Consider the following 19,934-nt stretch of genomic DNA (forward strand, 5'->3'; position numbering starts at 1 on the left):
CACAGTCAGATGATCAGAACATTAAAAATGTGTTTTGTTAACAGGTTTAAATAAAGGTTTTTTTTATTGATTCACTGATAATCCCACCTCTCCTTGTTGAGGAAGATCTCCTGCAGGATCCCCATCTCTCGGTCTCTCTGGGTCATCTTCTCTGTGCTGTTGGCCCCGTTGATCACCAGGCTGCCGGTCAGCGTGAGGGGTCTGGGGGGGCTCCAGGGGACCCTCTCCTCCATGGTGTCATGTGAATGACGACGGGCCATCTCAAACGTCTGCCTGTCCATCATCAGCTCTCTCTTCGCCGCCTCGCCAAAGTCCTTGATCTTGTTCACGTTCACTGTGGATGAAAGCGTCACGTTGATTATTATTATCATATCTAACTCTGGTCCTGTCAGAGCTGTGCAGTCCGACGGTCAGTGAACGCCTCTCAGCTGGTGCATACACTGTGAAGAAGTTCATTTCTCTCACCTCTTTCCGTCTCGTCCAGGTCGAAGTAGAAATAGTGTTTGAGCTGCTCCTCCTCGGCCCAGTGCACCGTCTTCTTCTTCTTCCCTTTCTTTGTCAGCGGTTCCTCTTCCCCCCGAGGCTCCGACAGAGCGTTGGGCTTCTCACCTGCAGAGAGAGGGAACAGGTGAGTCCCGATGCACACTCACAGACAGACAGGCTCACGACGGTCTAAAGTGACAGGATCTCACCGTTCTCAGAGTTCTCCTGGTCCTCCATGGGGACCGGGGTCCCGGGCTGCTCCAGGTCCTGGCTGTCCTCAGTTTGGGAGGAGGACGTACCTTCAGGTGAGGACGGTTTAGCAGAAGATGAGAAGGACTGTTTGCCGTCGAAGGGGCTGGCCTGAGGACACAAAGAGAGGCGGGGTGTTAAAAAGAAAAGAGGAACATGTTTGACGTTCGTGATCACGTCGGACCGGTGTGAGGGTCCGCACCTTGTTCGAGGTCGGAGAGACGGCCTTGGACCCTGGTGCAGCACCTGGTCCAGGTTTCTTCTTCTTGATCTTGATCCCCGGTACTGGGGCAGAGTTCAGCGCGTCCAGGAAGCCGGTGCACTCCATCGCTGTGGGGAGGGGGGAGGGGGGGGGGGGGGGGGGGGGCAGAGAGGTGTTAACACAGCTGACAGGTTTAGAGTTTGAATCTTCTGAAGCGTGCGTCCAAACTTACGCTGAGCCGGGATGATCTTCACTTTGATCTCTTTGGCGGAGTTCGACGGCATGTTCAGAGGTTTGTACTTCTTCTCCAGTGGGGGGGCGTCTGAGGGGCCCGCGCTGAGGGATGGACAAAGACCAGTTAGTACCGTCAGCAGCCAGAGGGGGGCAGCACCGAACACTACACTTCATAATACAAGCATCAATGTACAATGTGTGTGTGTGTGTGTGTGTGTGTGTGTGTGTGTGTGTACCTGGGTCTCTTGAGGAGGGGGGGTTTGATATTGTATTTGTCTCCCAGCTGAGGGGGGGTGGGGGTCTTCTTAGGGGGGGCGGGGTTTGGAGTATCCATCTCCAGTCCTGCACACAAACACACACGTGATTATTTCGAACACGGATCTTTAGTAAACATGCAAGCGATTAAGCTAGTGGTCGTCATGGTTACCGATGGATCGGATTTTGGCGTGACTCGGAGCGTGAGCTTTGGGTTTCTCCTTCTTCTTCTCCTCCTCTGAGATCTTCTCCTTCACCTCCCTCACAGGAGCCTTGCTCTCCTCCTTCTGCTTCTTCTTCTTGTCTGCATGAACAGAGTCGGACACGTGAGGCGGAGATAAACACACACACACATACACACACACACACACACACACACGCAAATAAATCAACTGTGTTGTGAAGTGCAGTTCTGTGCGTTTACCAGCAGGGGAGCTGCTGCTGCTGCTCGCCACACTCTGTGAGCGGATCGTCGCCATCCAGCCTTCGACCAGCACCGATGCCAACTTCCTCAGTTCTGAAACACACGATGAGCGAGGGTCAGTTGTCACGCTCGAGAGCGGCGATGCGTTCTTTACAGTGCTGATTAAATAAGTCAACGTGCATCGTTTAGGTCAAATTAAAAACAGGTTAAAAGGTTTTTACGAAAACGTCACGCTGACGTTTGAGATGAAAACTGACCTTCAGTGTCTGCACTCTTACTCAGCTGCTTCACCAGCTTCGCCGTGTTATTCTGAAATGAAGACGTACAACACGTGTCACTTTTACTGTACGTGTGTGTGTGTGTGTGTGTGTGTGTGTGTGTGGGGGGGGGCAGCTGAAGCTGACTGTACCTGTTTGAGGTGGTCCACCTTCAGGGGCAGTTTCTGCAGCGTGAGCAGGATGAGCTGCAGTAAGGGGGTATTGTTTGTGGTCTTTGAGTAGGTGAGCCAGGAGTTGAGCAGCCTGTAGCCCCCGACCCTGATGAACCTGAAACAGACGACGCCCAGAGGTCACTAAAGGTCGGATCTGTTCACATCATGAAGTAAAGTCTGTATAAAGAAAGGACAGCAGAACGCAGGCTCCCACCCAGAACTTTCCATGACCGTGATGATCTGATTTAAAACCCCAGAGCACCCTGAAGGGAGGCAGCGTGACATCAGAGGATATTCTGAGGCAACGCTGCTTCAGACTCTGAACTTTTCTCTGATCTTTTAACTCTTTGTGTCCCTCAGGTTTAAACGTTAAGTTTGTTTGTTTGGTGCAGGGGGCGCCTACCTGTTGAGAATGTCGTGCGACTTGGTCTGCAGCAGGATGTTCAGGTACATACACCTGCTGACCATCTTGGTGGAGGCTTTCATCAGGCTGCAGAGGACAGAGAGCAGGTGTAAGACACGTCGTACAGGCACATTTATGTCGATGCTCTTCACACTCGACAGGTCGGCACGTGCTCACCTGAAAACCTTCGGGACGCCCTCGAGGCTGCGCAGCTCTCCATCCTTCCCGAGGAGGGCCTCCACACCTTTCAGGATGTCTCGGGGGTCCACGGGTCCCACTGCCATACCTGAAACACACACACACACACGGAATATTTAATACACGTGAAACACACACCTACATCTGTCAATACACCTGAAACATGCACTTTGAATTATTAAAACAACTGTAATATCTAATACACCTGCTGAGGTCACGGACTGTTCACCTGTCAGAGGAGCTCCACCCAACAGAACCACACCACACCTGACCCCGAGAGAGCCCACCATCCAGACCGAACCGGTCTGAGTCAAACACCTGCACACCTGGACCACGACCCGACAAACACAAAGACTACCGAGCGGTGCGCTCCTCAAAGGCCCAAAAACAACTCACACAGGTTGTCAAAACTTCAAACTAAACTTGGCGACACCTGATTCAAACGGAAACGACTCGAGGTTTTAACAGTCGACAGAAGTCGAGGAGCACGGACGGGTACGAAGGAGAGGACGGCCTACGTCACAAACTGACAGCAAACTCCTGCACAGTCAAAACTGCTCAAGTTGGCTACGTAGGTCAACGTGCACAAAAAAAAGACTTGCATATTTTTAGTTGCAGTGGTGTAAACGCCTTACCACACGCAGGTGGACCCGTCATGTGAAACGTGAGTGGAGCTTCGTGGTTCACCCTGACTGAGGACCAGCAGGGAGCAGGACCAGGGACTAAGACCGGAGGAGGATTTGCAGTGTGACGGATCCTTTGTGTATGTGTGAGCATGAAGGTTTATAACTTACTGACAATAAGAATCACATCTTCACTTACATCAACATCTCAGTGAACAGGAAATGAAAAACAGAATCAGGAGAAGTCAGGAGATGTTAGAAAAGAAGCAGCTGAAGAAGAAATTAAAGAATAACTGATTAATTCTTATTGATCACTTTTTAATGAACACTTCTCGCAGTTCTTTACACGTGTGGCACAGAGACAGCAGTGAAGCCTGTTTTCACATTAATACGGCGTCTGATGGAGAGATGGATGGTACAAAGAATAAAATGACAAACTGACTTATAAATATGTGAGAAATCAAAAAAAAAAAGAGGCTGATGAATGAGATGCTTGAAAACTGCAGAATGAGTCTCCTGTATGTGTGATCATTACTGAAGGTATCTACATGACAGAGTCATACTGCCCCCTACAGGTCACTCTATGTTTACACACACTGCATGTGCTGTTACACAATAAACACAATGCACATTAATCCAACTGTTACAGTACAAGCATATATCTGGATGCTATCACTTATTAAAGACTGATCAGTGAAAATACAAAACATGTAACTAAATGTAATCACTTATTAAAGACTGATCAGTTATCTGTATGTCTGCTCTACATCTGTAATCCCTAAGGTCTTATGATCAACCTCCACACGGGTCGGATATCAGTTTATCTGTAACTGGGAGAAGCATGCACTTCCATGTTTGTGTCTTCATAATGAATCTCTCCCTCCGTGTGCCTTGCCTGTGTGTGTCACGTCTGTGTACTGACAAACACTCAAAGACACCTCAGGCTGCTGCAATCAGCTGATCGTTAATGTGATGATGTGAGAATCAGTTAGGTCTTACCCGGGAAACGAAGTTTTATAAAGTCTCAGATCTCCTCAACACTGCAAAAATAACACAACCTCCTGCAAACGTCACAGTAGTTACACATAGACGCCTATGTGTTAGACATGACCTGGTCCTGCTTCAGTGGGGGAAACATACTGTGTTATTACATATGCATGGATACACAATCAAGAAGAACAAGCCATGTATAGTCAACAGCATTTACTGTAATCTGCATTATTTGTTCTGGCCCTCGGGTCAAAAAAAGGGAACATTAATACTGGAGGAGTCCGCCTGGTTTATGTAAGGGGGGCTGAGCTGCCTATAAAAGGCCTGTGTGCACTGACAGAGGAGGGGGGGGGGAGCAGCTCCTCAGAGCCCGCCCCCCTCACCCGTTAACCCCCTCACTGCCTGCACCGCAAACAATGGCTCCCCACAGCACCGACAAACCCGGACACATCACAAACAAAGCCGACAAAGACTTCATCGCCCTGTTTTCGCTGTTTCTTAGAAGAAGAAAAAAAATCTCCAAAATAAAAGCTCCGAAAACAAACAACCACAGATCCGCCATGTTTGTTTGTCAGTCCCGACTCGGTCTGAACCATCCTGCAATCTTTATCCGCAGATTGAGAACATTTTGAGTCCCTGTGCTGTGCTATTATTAACGACATACAAAAAGGAAAAAAAATACAAAAACACACAGTGCTTCATCAAATTATGTCCACAATCCTCAAACTAAACGCAATCTTTATGTGCAGATTGCGGTGGGTTCAGGGTGTTGGTTCCGTGGAGCAGCCCCCTAAAACGGATCTGAAGGCGAGCAGTCCGGACTCCCCTGAGCTGGCAGCTACTCCCTAAGCCTGCGGCAATCTTTATCAGCAGATTGCTTATAGTTATATTTACCGAGTTACTCCTAATTTACTTTATTTATCACAGTCCGTCCGTTCAGTCTCACACACACCTTTCCTGTGTGAGCTCATTCGTTGCCAAGAGCAACGACAAGCTAGGAAGCTAACCGCTAGCGTATTGTTCTACTAAACAGTTTTTTATTTGATTTATCTCGATTCAATTAACTTAGAAGTTAACTTACTATTGTTTCCTAAGATCCTCAGCGACTCGGGTTTACATACACTGTGCTTTTTTGTTTTTTTCAGGCACTTATTTCTCTGATTTAACGATCTTTTACATCGTAAAACTTCATGGTTTTAATTTCAGACTTCTCATGGGTGGGGCTGTGAGAGCTAAAGGCTAAAGTCTTTTCCTTCAGGATCAAACTGGAGGCGAAAAATAAGTCATAAAATGTCCATTACTTGAAGAAAAAATATGAATTTGAGCAGTTGTTCAAAGTCCTCGAAGGTTCTGTCTTCGGATTCAAAGCGGATTCATACCTGAAAAACACACAAAAAGACACACATTTAATCCCGACTGACTAGTTACCTCGTCCTTCGTCCACATCAAAGTCCATTCTTGGTTATTTTGAGTATAAGTAAGTTTGACTTTCGCCGTTAATACGGACAAAATGTTAAATTAAAGTCCCGCTGTCTTTATGACTTCACTTACCTCTGACCAAATCCAGGAATGAGCTCGAAAGGGAGGGACTTAGTATTTATACTGCGTGACGATTTTCACGTCACAGCCACCGTTTTGCCCTTATTTGGGTTGAAACAAAATGGCGCGTGACCGACCTTCATAGCCCCGTCAAAGTCATAATGGCGTAGCTTCCAGTTTGTGAATTGTTTTTGTGAATAACTCGATGAAATCCGCATGAAAGTGAAAATATTTAACATAAATTGATAGAAAATGAAAAATTATTTTATAATCTGTCTAGAAACCTCACTTTTAGAGGTTATTTCATACACATATTAAGTCATTAAAAGGTAGTCAAAATGGCGACTTTGCGGGATGTCTGTCAATCCGTGATGGTCACGTGCTTTATTAAAATAAAACAAACTGGACATAATGACAACACAGGATATTGGAGATAATACCTTTGAATTTCGGATTTGTTGAGGAATAATTGCTATAACAAAGAAAAATATATATTATATATGAATATAATAGTTCTGGTTTTTCGATAGGATAATGTTTGTCTACAAACTCTGACGTCACGTACTTCACTTGTGACAGAAAAAAAATGGCCGCCTCCATGCACGGCGCAGTGAAGGTTCTGTCGCGTTTATCACCGTCAATTACTCTCCCGTTACGTCGATATCAGGTAATATAGTTTGCTTTCTGTTTATTTATATGCGTAAGAAGTTAACAAGAAGCCACCAGGTGTTCTGTTTAGTTTTTTAGCTCATCAATGTTCCTAAAGATGTCATTTTATCTTTAAATTTTTAACGTTGTTTAATTAAACATTCAGTAAATATAATACAGGTTTCGTCAGCAAACAGCAGATCATGCAGAATCATTTAATAACAGTGATGGAGGGAGTTGAGATTCATTTTTCAGAGAACTTCATAATTAATCTTTACATCTCTGGTGACTTCTAAAGGGTTGATTCAGTCATGTTTTAATACAGGTTATTAATTAATTACAGGTAATAAAGACAGATAAAGGTTGTTTTTTATTACAAACAATCTTCTGATGATAATAAACTTTATTTATGCAGCACAAGTCATTCAGGATCTCTGATGTGATCTTTTCTTTCCTGCAGACGTGTCTGCAGAAGTTCCCCCTCAAGTTACCTGTGAGATTACCTGTGAGACCATGTCCAGGTGTTCCTCCGCATCGCTTCTATAACAGCCCGGACTCGCTGCAGGATGCTGAGGCTGCTGAGGCTATAGAGGCTCAGTCCCGGTACAAGGACAGACCCTGGGAGTACATGGACAGTGAAGGTGAGTAGATGAGTGGACGCTCTCGTTATTGGCCTTAAAATCCGGGTTTAACCCTTTTTTTCCCTTTGCTGACAGAGTACACAGAGAAGTACGGAACCAGTCCAGTGTGGGCCGGGTATAGGAGGAACCACAAAGGAGGGATCCCCCCACAGAAGACCCGCAAGACCTGCATTGTAAACAAATTACTTGAACACATTTAATCTAATTTCATCTTGATCCGTTTTAACTTGTGTTCCTCTATTTGTATGAATCCAAACGGTTTAAAGTCACTGTCACACGTTTGTTTGTGCAGAGAGGAGATAAGATCTGTGGGAACCCGTGCCCAATATGTCGGGATCCGAACGTTGTTGTCCATCACCAGGTGAGTTCACATCTCAGAGTGTTCATTTCTACCAGCATCAGAAGTCTGAGATACAGGTTTTCATGATAACCGGACTCAGAGCTCACCTGTCTGTGTGCCCTGCAGAACGTGAAGCTGCTGCAGCAGTTCATCAGCCCTCAAACTGGACAGGTTTATGATCCCACCAAAACAGGTGAGTCCAAAGCCTCGGCCGTCAGCCCTGCACTCACACTCCAACCTGCAACGTCCTCTTTAGAGGTGTTTAAGATTGAGCAGGTGATCAGTCGGATGTTGTGTGTGTGTGTGCAGGTGTGTGTATGAAGCAGCAGAAGAAGCTGAGCGAGGCGATCAGCACGTCCAGAGATCACGGTACGTCACTGTAAACGTTTAATCTAAAACATTCATACTTTGACTGCTGCACTTCCTTTCATTTATTTACCTCGGACACAAACAGGCACACTCCTGCTGCTTTTCTTCTCACATAAACTTTTAGATTTACTGATCAAATCCATATTTCACTTCAGATTAACATGGAGTTCAGATTTTTATCAGATAAACACCTCAGGTACATTTTTTATTTATTTTTTACTTTCATGAGTTAATAACTCTTAAATCTGAGGGTGAGACGGTCATTCGGTTGCTGATCACTTCCCTGATTAATCTAGAAAACCGGCAGGATGTGATCAGCTGATTCTCATGTAAACACACTGATGTTAAATCCTGCTGCTATACAACCAATGATCTCTCATTGAAATGAAATGTATCATATTTAAAGGTGGAGTTTGTATGAATCATCGGGGGGGGGGGGGGGGGGGGGTCAGTGAAGCCTCGTTTCCACCCAGCGGTCCGGTCCGGTCCGTTAGGGTATGTTACGTTTCCACCATCAAAAGTTGGCAGTGATGTAAAATAAGGGACTCGTGCAATCCCTTGGTACCCTTCTGTTGGGGTGCAGAGCGGACTGACCAGACCCTGAAGGGTTCTTAGTTTACTGTGTCGGGCTGATATATCGTCACACCATTATATTGCTGACTCGGCTCACACTTCACTTAAACACGGCTCGCTGAGGAAACGCAAACAAGATCAGAGTTTACCAAACCGGACTGCTCGGTGTGAAAGGGTTAAAGGTCACCTCTCAGGTTCACACACAGCGAGACAGTTTTCTCACTAGCCTCTCTCTCTCTCTCTCTCAGGGTTACTCCCCTTTCAGATCCCATACGTCGAGTTTTCAGGAGAAGATTACTCCAACTCCCATGATGCAGTGGGCTCCACTCCTCCTCCTTCATCCCTGACTTCAGGTGCCAGCTGGTACACCTGGTACGCTGACACTACACCTGATGAGAGGGAGGTGGCCAAAGTGAGGAAGACGTACAGAGCGTACCTGAAGTGATGAAGTGTGACATCATCATCACGCGTGTGTGTGTGTGTTACTCTGCTGTATGTTCATGTCGGTGTAAATAAAGAGATGTGCTCGGTAGCAGCTGATGATAGATTTTATTTATTGACCTTCAGACGTCCTCGGGTAAAAACGTTCTCAGGTAAAAACCTGCAGGATGAGTCCAGAACCAGATCTGTGTTTTATAATCGAGCTGAGAAGAGAAACATGCTGTGAGTCCAACGTGAGGAGCAGGACGAGTCCAGAGAGAGAGACCAGGCGTGAGGCAGATCAGGGGTTGACCTTGTTGATCATGGTCTCTCCCAGCGACTCCAGCACCTCCCTCTTGTAGTCGTCGAAGTCTCCGTCGATCTGGCTGATGCTGCGGTCCTCGACTACCCACAGCGTGCACTGAGTCTCCGTGATGAGGCGAGCGTCGTGACTCACGATGATCACGGCTGAAACACACACATCAACATTTTGACTACACGTCGTACTGACGGCTGAAAGGAAGACGGTGTGAGATTCGGATCACGATCATCCTGCGTCGTTCTGTACGTGTGTGAAACTACGGTTCTTTCCCACCGCTTGCGTTTAAAGGTTTGCGTTCTAATTCATAACTCCCTCCTGCAAACTGGAGTGGAGAGGAGTCGGAGGCGTGGGTTAAGTTCTGGTGCTCAAGGGTGACATCTACTGGATCAACATGTAGCACATTCTTCCTCTATAGATCAAACGAGATCACTGGGCCTGCGTCCGTGCTCGTCCACGTCATGGGACAACGATGGAGGAGCAAATATCAAGCACACGGAGCTATAAACACGCCTGACAGACATCACTGAGGGCAGCAAAAGCTGGCCACTCTGAGCTCATCAGCGTTTATAGAAAGCGCCGCGTGTGGACACGAGCCGCGAGGACTTTCATCAGACGGTCTCAATCTGACTTTAACCTGAAACATCTGGGTCAGAACATCAGCGCAGTGTCTTTGAAAACGTCTGAACGTGCTCTCTCACCTCCTTTGTATTCGTTGATGGCCTCCGAGAGGGCGTCGATGGACTCGATGTCCAGATTGTTGGTGGGTTCGTCCTGTCAGAGAAACGTTCACCGATCAGAGCTCAACATTTATCACGAGTGAACGGATCACAGCACGAGTCAGAGGAGAGTTTCTCACCAGGATGAGGACGTCGGGCTGACGACAGGAAAGTTCAGCGAACACAACACGAGCCTTCTGTCCTCCTAAAGCACACAACGAGGAGAGTTAGAGAAATCCCACGGTGTTTGAACGTCACACCATCTGGGACGCACAGAGAAGGTCAGACTTTCCGGGTTGTTCACCTGACAGTTTGGAGATCTGGATGGTGTGGGCGTGGCTCTCCAGTCCAAACCTGCCGAGACACTTCCTGCCGTCCTGGTAGGGAAGGTTAAAGTTCCTCATCAGGTACTCAGTCGCCGTCTCCTCCATGTTCAGCTGGTCTGCGTACTGCTGGTTGAAGAAGCCCACTTTCTGCACACACACACACACACATGATAAATGATCAAGTATACATCATCCAAGTGTCGGACTCGAGTTCTACATCACAGCGCAGGAGAGCGGTGGCGAGGTGACTCCTGCAGCCTCGGCCTGAATATGAAAACCTCTCCGAGTAGATCAGTCTGGTTCAGGCTGCAGGAGGTTGTTGTTGTTGTTGTTGTTTTAATCTAGTAACACGACAAGACATGAAAATCCCAGCTCATCACAGACCAGAGGATTTTACAAAGATTATCGTGCACGGCGGGCGAACGCAGCCTCTCTCGTAAACGAGCCGAGTCAGCGGGTTCAATCTGAAGCTTTGTGTTTGTGTGAAGAGACGTCTGGAGGGACTCGGACAACACGTCCGTTCTTCAGGAGAGCCGGACGTACGATTTGTGAAGGTCAGATAGATTAGAGTTTGTCCGGCGCACAGGTGCAGTTTGCATCCTGCCGACGGTTGCCATGACTACCATCTACTTATTACTGCCTGCCCTCGTGTCTCGCAGTTATTGTTGGCACACAACTTCCTCCACAGCAGAAGATCCCCGAGCAGACGGTTATCATGACCACGGGCTCGGACCTCCAACACCAAACACTCACCAGACGATGATTCTTCCTCATCTCTCCTTTAGTCTGAAACACACACACACACACACACACACACACACACACACACACACACACACACACACACACACACACACACACACACACACACACACACACACACACACACACACACACACACACACACACACACACACACACACACACACACACACACACACACACACACACACACACACACACACACAGATCAGTCAGAGCGTCTACATTTGCATCTTCTCAGGTTGATGTTTCTCTTCAAGTCGTCGTACTCACAGGGTTTATTTTCCCGGTGAGCAGCAGCAGCAGAGTACTCTTCCCCACGCCGTTCGGACCCACGATACAGACTGCAGGACGGATTCACACGTTACAATAAATACTGAGGATAACAGATCAGCGACCACAGAGGTCATAGGTCACAGAGGTCATACTCACTCCTGGAGTCCATGTCGATTCCGAAGTCGACGTTTTTGAAGAGCGGTTTCTGCGGGTCGTAGCAGAAGTCCACACCTGAGCAACAGGTGGAGACATCGAGTTTGAATCGGAAACACAGAGGAGCAAACATGATGAGGAGCAGACAGGGGGGCGGGGGTTCTTACAGTGCAGGCCGAGGATGGGGGGCGACAGGGGGGGCGGGTTGGGGAAGGTGAACTTGACGGTGTACTCTTTGGGTCTCTTCAGCAGCTCCGTGGCGTCCTGGCTCTCCTCCTCCTGAGCGCCTTTCTTCTTCCCCTTCTGCTGCTTCCTGGTCAGAGCCTCCTTCGTCTGCTTCTCCTGACATCCGCCAACATTTACATGTTATTAGTCCAACTCAGACGACTGTCATTAATTATTATTCGGGGTGGGGGGGGGTTTACTCACGGCCTGTTTGGTGGACTTGCCGCCCGCCTTCAGCTCCTTGAGTTTCTTCTCCTGTTTGTCGTACTGTTTCTGCTGCTCCTTCTGTTTCTGAACGTACATCTTCTTAAAGGTCACTGCAGCACAAACAGAGGTCAGAGGTCACTGCAGGTCACAGCAGAAAAATCAGAGGTCAGAGGTCACAGCAGCACAATGAGAGGTCACCGCAGGTCACAGCAGCACAACGAGTTCAGAGGTCACTGCAGCACAAACGGAGGTCACAGCAGCACAAACAGAGGTCAGAGGTTACTGCAAGTCACAGCAGAACAATCAGAGGTCACTGCAGGTCATTGCAGCACAAACAGAGGTCAGAGGTCACTGCAGCACAAACAGAGGTCAGAGGTCACTGCAGGTCACTGCAGCACAAACAGAGGTCAGAGGTCACTGCAGCACAAACAGAGGTCAGAGGTCACAGCAGAACAATCAGAGGTCACTGCAGGTCATTGCAGCACAAACAGAGGTCAGAGGTCACTGCAGCACAAACAGAGGTCAGAGGTCACAGCAGCACAAACAGGTCAGAGGTCACTGCACAGCTTCTCTCTGAATGATTTTAACTAAAGGTGAAATAAAACGTTCTCTGCAGAGTGAAGAACGATCCGTTAAAGAATCATTTATTGAACTCTGTGATACGAAACAAACGTACGAATCAGAGATGAACATCTACACTGAACTATTTTATATTTTTCACCATAAATTTAAAAGATGATGCTAACCTGAACTCCGGGTTGACAAAAGGTCATGTGACTTTATCTCCAGACTGCGTTATTTCATCAGGAATAATCTGCTCCTCTCTGCTAGCATCACAAAGACGCGGGCTAACGTCACGTGAAGCGAGTTCATGTTTCCAATGAAAAGCAGACGTGAGGTCGTCTTTGGTTTCCTTTATACGCTCGCACCTTGTGGAGTGATGTGCCGAGAGAGTTAGTGTAGCATCAGTCAAGGCGCTGTTGTTGTTGTTGCTGTTGTTCTCGGGCTCACTGCGTGACTGAGTGACAGCTCAGTAAACTGTGTTATTGACCTCCTCAGTGTTTCAGTTCATCCCGGAGACACACGAGGACGAAAACGTGACGCACTCGTCCCGATCGCTAACGTGTGCTAAAGGTCACGTTTACTTTTCATCCTTTACGGACGCACAGGGAGAGTACTGATCCAGGCAGAAAGCACCAACATGAACAAACCCTCTAATAAACAACATTACACACACACACACACACACACACACACACACACTTACAGTAGTTCCCTCTGTAGTAGAAGAGCTTCTGATAGTCTAAATGGATGATGTCCGTACAAACTTCGTCCAGGAAACTCTGGTCGTGAGAAACGATGAGGAGAGTTTTCTTCCAGCCCTGCAGGTAGCTGAGACACAAACGAACATTTATCAAACATGGCCGACCTGATCAGTCCTCGAACCCGGGCCAGCAGGCGTGAAGGAGACGTCACACACACACCGAACAGAGTGGACTTCAGTTTTCTGGTTCTGATTCATCTTCAAGAAGTTCAACATGCAGAGAAACCCGGTTCTTCATATCTCTGAATACATGATCAATAATCACATCTTATTCATGAGAAATGTGTCTTATGATGAGCTAAGCTAAATGCTAACATGGCTCTCACTTCGAGCGTGGGGAGAAGAGAGCGTTAACAGCAAGTGAGGCTTTAATAGAAGTCAGGATATGATGTTTGTTTACAAACACAAACAGAATATTTAATAGAATATTGTAAACACTCGGCGTATGAAGTTATGAGCTTATGGAGAATTTGAGTTATTCATAGTTAGGGGCGTGGCTTTGCCCATTTCTAGTTTGACTTAAAAATGGCGTCCGGCACTAATGGGCTTCTAAAGCCAAGGTGAGGCTAAAGACACGTGGTCCATGTTTCACGCACGGCGCTGTGAAACACGCAGCTTCACAGGAAGTGCGATGCGTACTTGTTGAGCCAGATGACGGCGTTCAGGTCCAGGTGGTTGGTGGGTTCATCCAGCATCAGCAGGGTGGGCTCCATGAACAGCGCTCTGAGGGTCAGAGGGGGAGAAGAGGTGAAAACCAGTCCCGACCTGGTTCACTCTGTGGGACCAGTTCACCCAGTGAGTCTGCTGGTTTACCTGGCCAGAGAGACCCTCATCCTCCAGCCTCCAGAGAACCTCTTGGTGGGTCTGTTCTGCATCTCCGGGGTGAACGACAAACCAGCCAGGATCCTCCGAGCTTTCGCCTCGGCCGCCGCAGCCCCGATGGCCCTCAGCTCCTCGTACACCTGAGGGGGAGGAGCCACAGAGAGTCAGCTGGAGGTCATCCTGCTGGAAGTATTTAAAGAGCGCCACCTGGTGGTCGCAGACTGACCTTATCCAGCCTCTCGGCCACGCAGTCCTCTCCTCTCTCCAGACGAATCTGCAGACGCTTCTCCTCCTCCAGGAGCTTCAGACGGCGAGTGTCGGCCTTCAGCACCGCCTGCACCGCCGGGGTGTCGTCAGCGATGACCTCTGCAGAGCAAACGGACGCACGTGTCATTTTATGGCGTTTCAAAGACTCGGCGTACAGACACGTGTGCGTGAAGAGGCGAGTCACCTTGCTCACACAGCAGCACGTCGATGTTGGGAGGGATACTCAGCGCTCTGTTGGCGATGTGCTTCAGCAACGTGGTTTTCCCTTTACTGAAACGCCAGAGCGACAACACGTATCGTTACCATGGTTACACACACACACACACAGCTGATGATGAGGATTCACCGAACACTACAGTGGGCTAAACAGTCAACCAATCAAAGTGAAATCAAGGTTTACCCGTTGGGTCCGACCAGACCGTATCGTCGCCCGGCCACGATCAGAAGGTCGGCGTTGACGAACAGCTCTTTACCGTGAGCAGAGATACTGAACTTCTCCAGCTGCAGAGGAAACAACCAGATTAATGTAGCATCCGTTTTGGACGCCCCTCAGTTTGTCAGATATGAGAGCAGTTATCAGCTCAAAGCAGCAGCGCTGGAAGCGTGCAGCGTTCTGAACTTTAAATAAAAGGTGAAACAGGAAGTAGTGAACCTTGATGTCGGAGGCGTTCTCCAGCATGGCCTGTCGGGACGACATCTCCGCCTGAGAGACGGAGAAGTCTCCTTCCAAAGCGTTCGCCGCTCGCACACTCGCCACCTGGCGCTCATACTCCATCTGTCATCAGGAACAGAAACAATATTACACTAAATACATGAACCACACGGCTGTTCACAAGCTCCGCCCACATCGACTCATCAGGTCAAAGAAAAACATTGTCAAAGAGTTCACCAGGAAACAAACTAAGTGTCTACCATTTTCTTTTTCTTCTTCTTCTCCTTCTTGCTGAGGTTGGCGAACGGGTCGTCTTCCTGCGGCTTCGACTGTTCAGCCAACGCATCCTCAGCGCTCTGACATCACACACACACAGAGAGGTCAGAGGTCAGAGGTGTGGACAAAGACCTCCTAAGAGAGGAGAAGAAGAAGGTCCAACATACCATCATCATGTCCCCTCCATCACTCTCTTCCTCCACTTCGTCCTCACTGGGTTTCCTCTCCACGGGCTTCACTTTCTGTGTGAACACATGAACAGGTGAGAGAACACACACACACACACACACACACACACACACACACACACACACACACACACGCTAACACACACACGCTAACACACACACGCTAACACACACACGCTAACACACACACGCTCGCTCACACACACGCTCACCTTCTGCTGCTCCTTCTTGGGCTTCTCCTCTGCAGCATCGTTGTCTGGAGACTGAAAAACATTTTGTTTATTAAATTTAAATGTTTATGGAATCAGATCAGATATCAAACAACCTCAATAAAACACAGACAGGAAGTCGTCCTTCCTGCTAACGTAGCGTCTCTAAGCGCCGCGAGCAGAAACCAGCGCCCGGCTCCTTTGAGCTGAACTCTGCATCTGATTGGCTCGTAACGCTCTGGTCTATAAATGGACTTCAGCGTGTTGCACTTTTTTTTTTTAGCTTTATTTTTTGGGGCTTTTTCTGCAGACGAGTCAGAAATGGAGGAGAGAGAGAGCGAGAGTGTTTATCGACATGCGGGACGGTCGGAATCGAGCCCGGGGCGCCGGCACGGAGGACTCAAGCCTGCGTGCACGGGACCCATGTAGGAACCACGAGGCTAACGGCGCCTTTGTGTGGCTACTAAAAGCTTTTAACGCAGGTCACACCTCCACATTCACACCCTGCTGGGACCATCAGTAACGACTCGCACGCCGCCGCCGCCGAAGCAGCGGGAACAAGTCGGGGTTAAGCATCTTTCCTGAGGACACATCGAACACGCTCACCGACGTGAGCTGTCTTTATCCTCCCGCACAGATCCTGCACGCCATCGTGTTTGTGTCGCGACCTCACGGTTCCATTTCACTCACCTTTGATTTGACCTCCGTCTTCTTCTTCTGTGAACTCTTCTCTTCACCTTTATCCTCCTTCTCCTCCTGCTCTTCATCAGACAGAGCCTAACACACACACACACACACACACGCTGAAGTCAGCCTGTTACACCTACAGCACATCCACAAAGGGACGGTGGCGACCACACAGAGGTGATGAAGTCGGAGCGTTTGATGGATTATTGATTTATTCGAGGATGAGGAGGAAACCCACCTTCACTTTCTTCGGCTTCGGCTTGTCTTTTTTCTTTGCTTTTTCAACCTCCTGAGTCACACACACACACACACACACACACGCACATCTATCAGATACAGATCTAGAACACACAGATCTACGAGAAACACTAAATCTTTAAAGAGACGGCTGCATGTTGTGTGTGTGTGTGTGTGTGTGTGTGTGTGTGTGTGTGTGTGTGTGTGTGTGTGTGTGTGTGTGTGTGTGTGTGGTCTGGTTCAAAGCAGCAGCTGAGACTCTTTAAACATCCTTTGGTCTCCGCTTGTTTGAAGACAAATACGTCTCACTCATTTCACCTTTTTCACTGGCTTCTCGTCTTCATCGTCCTCCTCCTCTTCATCACCACTCTGACTGAGAGCTGCGAAGATGTTTCCTCCCTGAACAGAAAACAACAACATGTGTTACATGACGTGCTGATTGTTGATGCGTGATATAAAAACAGTGAAGTGCAGTCAGACCTTTTTCTTCTTGTTGCCTCGGCTCTGAGCGATGACTGTGGACACAAACACACATTACAAACGTTATATGGATGCTTCCAGCCACTAACACAATCCTAAATTAGACCATTTGAGGGGGGGCAGGTTGCTGGTTTGAATCCCTGTCTGACAGGAGTCTCTCTCTGACCTCCTCCCACCTGTCCGTATGTGTGAATGTGGCTGCTTGTATGTCAGCACTCTGATTGGCTGGCGAACAGGCCACTGTGTGCTACATCACTTTATTTAAAGCGCATTACAAATGAAGTCTGATTGATTGATCCAGTGTGCTGGTTTGAGTCCAGGTTCATTTACAGGAGCGTCAGCCCCACCTAGTGGCAGGTGTTTAAAAAACTCGCTACGATACAAGTCATGAGGTCAGCGTTCCTCACCGGGCTCGTCGTCCTCATCGTCCTCGTCGCTGGCCTGAACTGAGAGCTTCTTCAGCTTCAGCATCACGTCCTCGTCGTCCTCGTCATCGTCGTCTGCTCCTTTTGCTTTCCGCCGGTCTTTCTTCTTTTTCTGGGGCTGAAAACAACAAACTGACACGTCAACAACAAACTCCTCCATCATGAGTTTACTCTGAACTCAACGTCGTCTAACTGAAAGGAGCAGTATGTAACTCTGACCCCTAGTGTTTAAAACGGGTACTGCAGTGCAAATTCCTCCCGCCTCCTCTCCAGAGTCGAGCTTCACACTCGTGCAGATATCGTACGGATTGTTCCTTTAAGTTGAGTCTTTACTATCAGAACATGACGTTTGAACCAAACACAAGGTTACCTGTTTACTGTGAGATTCCTTCACAGACGCCTCCTCCTCCTTCTCCTCTTTACTCTCCGTGGCCAGCTCCTCGAAGAACTGCAGGGAAGCAACACAACGACACCATTCACAAGACATTTACACAACATCCACAAGACAACAACACGGGCACGACGTCACAAAACAGGCACACAGCATCCAGACAACAACACGACCTCTACACAGACAACATCCGCACGCCACCGCACGACTCTTAATTCACAGGGAGTCTGTCCAAAACAGTCAAAGAGAAATCTTCATCAGTACTCACACTCTTTTTGCCTTTCTTTGCACCCTTCCCTTTCTTCACCACCTTTTCCACTGGAAGACAAAATAAACATTTTTAAGACGTTAAAAACAAACAGCATCATCTGCAGATTCCCCCCGCCCGCCTGACCAGCATGCAGTCCAGATCCTTCTGCAACTCTACCCCCCCCCCCCCAGAACTCCCTCTCGCTGTGTTATTGTGCAAAACACTATTGTGACTGACGCTTCAAGGTGCTACATGTACGTCCATGTGACATTTCACCTTCAATCTGAAAGCTGTCACTATTCTAATGTGTTTTACTGACATGTTGATTGTCTCCTGTTATTTCATTGAATTTGTCTCTAAATCTTTTTTGTTTTTATTTTAAGTCAATCACTTTTTCTCTCTGATGTAAAAACGCATTGGCTTTGTCCGCCAGGTAGTGTGTAAATAAAGTTTGTTTGAAGGGATGTAAAGCTGTTAACACTGTGAAAGCAGCGGTGTGTGAAGAGCTGCTGTTTGTTCTCAGACAAAGAACTGCGAGCTGACAGTCAGCAGTTTAACATCACACACTGATCACTGAACTGGGGAGACTTTTAATGAAGTTAAATGAGTCAAACAAAGACTCTGATTAAATGTGTCAGCTCATTGAACACTATTGCATCAGTCCTGACAGGAGGGACTTTACCTCCCATAAAAGGTGATACATCATCACGTCGTTTACGTTCACATTCATTTTAATCATCACTTCGAATCAGGTGTTAAAAAAAATTTGAAATTCAAACAGATCAAATGAGTACAGCGTGTTAGTGGCAATAAACTTTAGTTCACCCATATTGTAATAGTGATTACCTTTAGCATTACTTTTATGAAACATATACAGTTTAACCTCGCTTTAAATTTTTCCGGCAGTATTTTTTGTATTATAAAAATAATTAAATCATCTTAAAATGTTAACAATTTGATAACTGCGCTAAAGGCCTCATTTAATCTGTCTTTATCTGAGAGGTAAAAGTCCCTGTTTTATTGAAACTGCTCATTTTATATTAAATCTCTTAAAGCCGATTTATTTGGAAGATAAACACGACATGGGGGAAGCCTTTATTTCTTCCTGACATTTTAAATATATCTGTAAAAGTGAAGTTTAAGGTGCACTTGGTGTTTTCTTTGAGCGGGTTCGGCGCTTCGGAGTCGCGTTAGCTGTGATGCTAACAGGCCAGCTAGCTTTAAGGGTTTCTTACCCGCCGCTTCGTCTCCCGCCCACTCCGGTTCCTCTTTACTCTTCTTCGGCATGTTGACACTTTAACTGAGAAGAACGGAGATAAAACACAGGCTTGTTCTTCTTTATTCACTGAGATTTATCATCCACACACACACATGTACTGCGGCCCAGCGCCGTGATGATGATGACGTCACGACGGTTAGCCAACTGACGCTCGTGCACTTCTTCTTCTCCTCTGAAGCTCTCGAACTCAAATTGTTGCTGCTGCCCCCTGCTGGACTCAAACTGAATCGTGATCATTAACTTATTTTATTTAAACTGTTGGAAAAAAAACAAAAACACGTTTAACTCCAATTTGCGTTAATGCTGAGGGAAAGATACAAATAAATTAGAAACACACACACACACACACACACACACACACACAGACATACACGAATACAGACACACAACAAGTACACACACTGACTGGCACACATAAATTGACTGACACACACACACA

At 47.4% G+C, this 19,934-nt stretch overlaps 3 protein-coding genes across 5 annotated transcripts in view; 1 reads left to right on the forward strand and 2 right to left on the reverse strand.

Annotated features, from left to right (window-relative positions):
* Positions 1 to 6,034, reverse strand: part of ppp1r10 (protein phosphatase 1, regulatory subunit 10) — an 8,858-nt gene extending 2,824 nt beyond the window's left edge. Inside the window, exons 1-13 of one of the 2 annotated variants that reach the window (XM_079368894.1) lie at positions 5,920 to 6,034; positions 2,858 to 2,966; positions 2,681 to 2,767; positions 2,257 to 2,392; positions 2,105 to 2,156; positions 1,848 to 1,940; positions 1,596 to 1,727; positions 1,405 to 1,510; positions 1,167 to 1,270; positions 935 to 1,062; positions 693 to 843; positions 466 to 609; positions 88 to 334 (exon numbers count right to left, since the gene is read on the reverse strand). In XM_079368894.1, the coding sequence (XP_079225020.1) occupies positions 88 to 334; positions 466 to 609; positions 693 to 843; positions 935 to 1,062; positions 1,167 to 1,270; positions 1,405 to 1,510; positions 1,596 to 1,727; positions 1,848 to 1,940; positions 2,105 to 2,156; positions 2,257 to 2,392; positions 2,681 to 2,767; positions 2,858 to 2,966; positions 5,920 to 5,947 (1,517 nt within the window). In that variant the 5' untranslated portion in view covers positions 5,948 to 6,034. Of the gene's footprint in view, positions 1 to 87; positions 335 to 465; positions 610 to 692; positions 844 to 934; positions 1,063 to 1,166; positions 1,271 to 1,404; positions 1,511 to 1,595; positions 1,728 to 1,847; positions 1,941 to 2,104; positions 2,157 to 2,256; positions 2,393 to 2,680; positions 2,768 to 2,857; positions 2,967 to 5,792; positions 5,809 to 5,919 lie in introns of those variants that run through there. The other variant, XM_079368895.1, reaches the window with a different exon arrangement.
* A 147-nt stretch (positions 6,035 to 6,181) lies between these two features.
* On the forward strand, positions 6,182 to 9,133 carry mrps18b (mitochondrial ribosomal protein S18B). 2 transcript variants are annotated; one of them, XM_079368896.1, is made up of 7 exons: positions 6,182 to 6,697; positions 7,139 to 7,319; positions 7,395 to 7,492; positions 7,612 to 7,680; positions 7,786 to 7,852; positions 7,969 to 8,028; positions 8,850 to 9,133. In XM_079368896.1, the coding sequence occupies exons 1-7, from the start codon at positions 6,617 to 6,619 to the stop codon at positions 9,044 to 9,046; spliced, it is 753 nt and encodes a 250-aa protein (XP_079225022.1). In that variant the 5' UTR covers positions 6,182 to 6,616; the 3' UTR covers positions 9,047 to 9,133. The 2 variants fall into 2 exon arrangements, with proteins under 2 accessions (XP_079225022.1, XP_079225023.1); XM_079368897.1 differs by having other exon boundaries at positions 6,546 to 6,697; positions 7,151 to 7,319.
* abcf1 (ATP-binding cassette, sub-family F (GCN20), member 1) lies at positions 9,132 to 19,652 on the reverse strand. Its single transcript, XM_079368893.1, has 27 exons — positions 19,452 to 19,652; positions 18,235 to 18,284; positions 17,946 to 18,023; positions 17,558 to 17,693; positions 17,151 to 17,185; positions 16,989 to 17,069; positions 16,672 to 16,722; positions 16,437 to 16,523; positions 15,750 to 15,800; positions 15,517 to 15,591; positions 15,334 to 15,429; positions 15,074 to 15,196; positions 14,822 to 14,922; positions 14,606 to 14,691; positions 14,381 to 14,520; positions 14,146 to 14,294; positions 13,972 to 14,055; positions 13,276 to 13,400; positions 12,006 to 12,118; positions 11,744 to 11,918; positions 11,580 to 11,654; positions 11,421 to 11,491; positions 11,139 to 11,171; positions 10,364 to 10,532; positions 10,200 to 10,264; positions 10,042 to 10,114; positions 9,132 to 9,489 (listed from the first exon to the last, which is right to left on the reverse strand). The coding sequence occupies exons 1-27, from the start codon at positions 19,501 to 19,503 to the stop codon at positions 9,323 to 9,325; spliced, it is 2,541 nt and encodes an 846-aa protein (XP_079225019.1). The 5' UTR covers positions 19,504 to 19,652; the 3' UTR covers positions 9,132 to 9,322.
* Between the last annotated feature and the right edge of the window lie 282 nt (positions 19,653 to 19,934).

The sequence above is a fragment of the Symphodus melops genome (genome assembly GCF_947650265.1).
Source record: "Symphodus melops genome assembly, chromosome: 18".
Lineage (NCBI taxonomy): Eukaryota > Metazoa > Chordata > Actinopteri > Labriformes > Labridae > Symphodus > Symphodus melops.

Bases quoted from the DNA above. Each gene is read 5' to 3' on its own strand.
- abcf1 (XM_079368893.1), bottom strand. From the start codon at position 19,503: ATGCCGAAGAAGAGTAAAGAGGAACCGGAGTGGGCGGGAGACGAAGCG. The intron at 17,694-17,945 runs GTAACCTTGTGT...TGTTGTTTTCAG, and splicing joins AGGAATCTCACAGTAAACAG to CCCCAGAAAAAGAAGAAAGA. The intron at 10,265-10,363 runs GTGAACAACCCG...TGTGTGCTTTAG, and splicing joins CCAGATCTCCAAACTGTCAG to GAGGACAGAAGGCTCGTGTT.
- mrps18b (XM_079368896.1), top strand. From the start codon at position 6,617: ATGGCCGCCTCCATGCACGGCGCAGTGAAGGTTCTGTCGCGTTTATCA. The intron at 7,493-7,611 runs GTAAACAAATTA...TTGTTTGTGCAG, and splicing joins AGACCCGCAAGACCTGCATT to AGAGGAGATAAGATCTGTGG. The intron at 7,853-7,968 runs GTGAGTCCAAAG...GTGTGTGTGCAG, and splicing joins TTATGATCCCACCAAAACAG to GTGTGTGTATGAAGCAGCAG.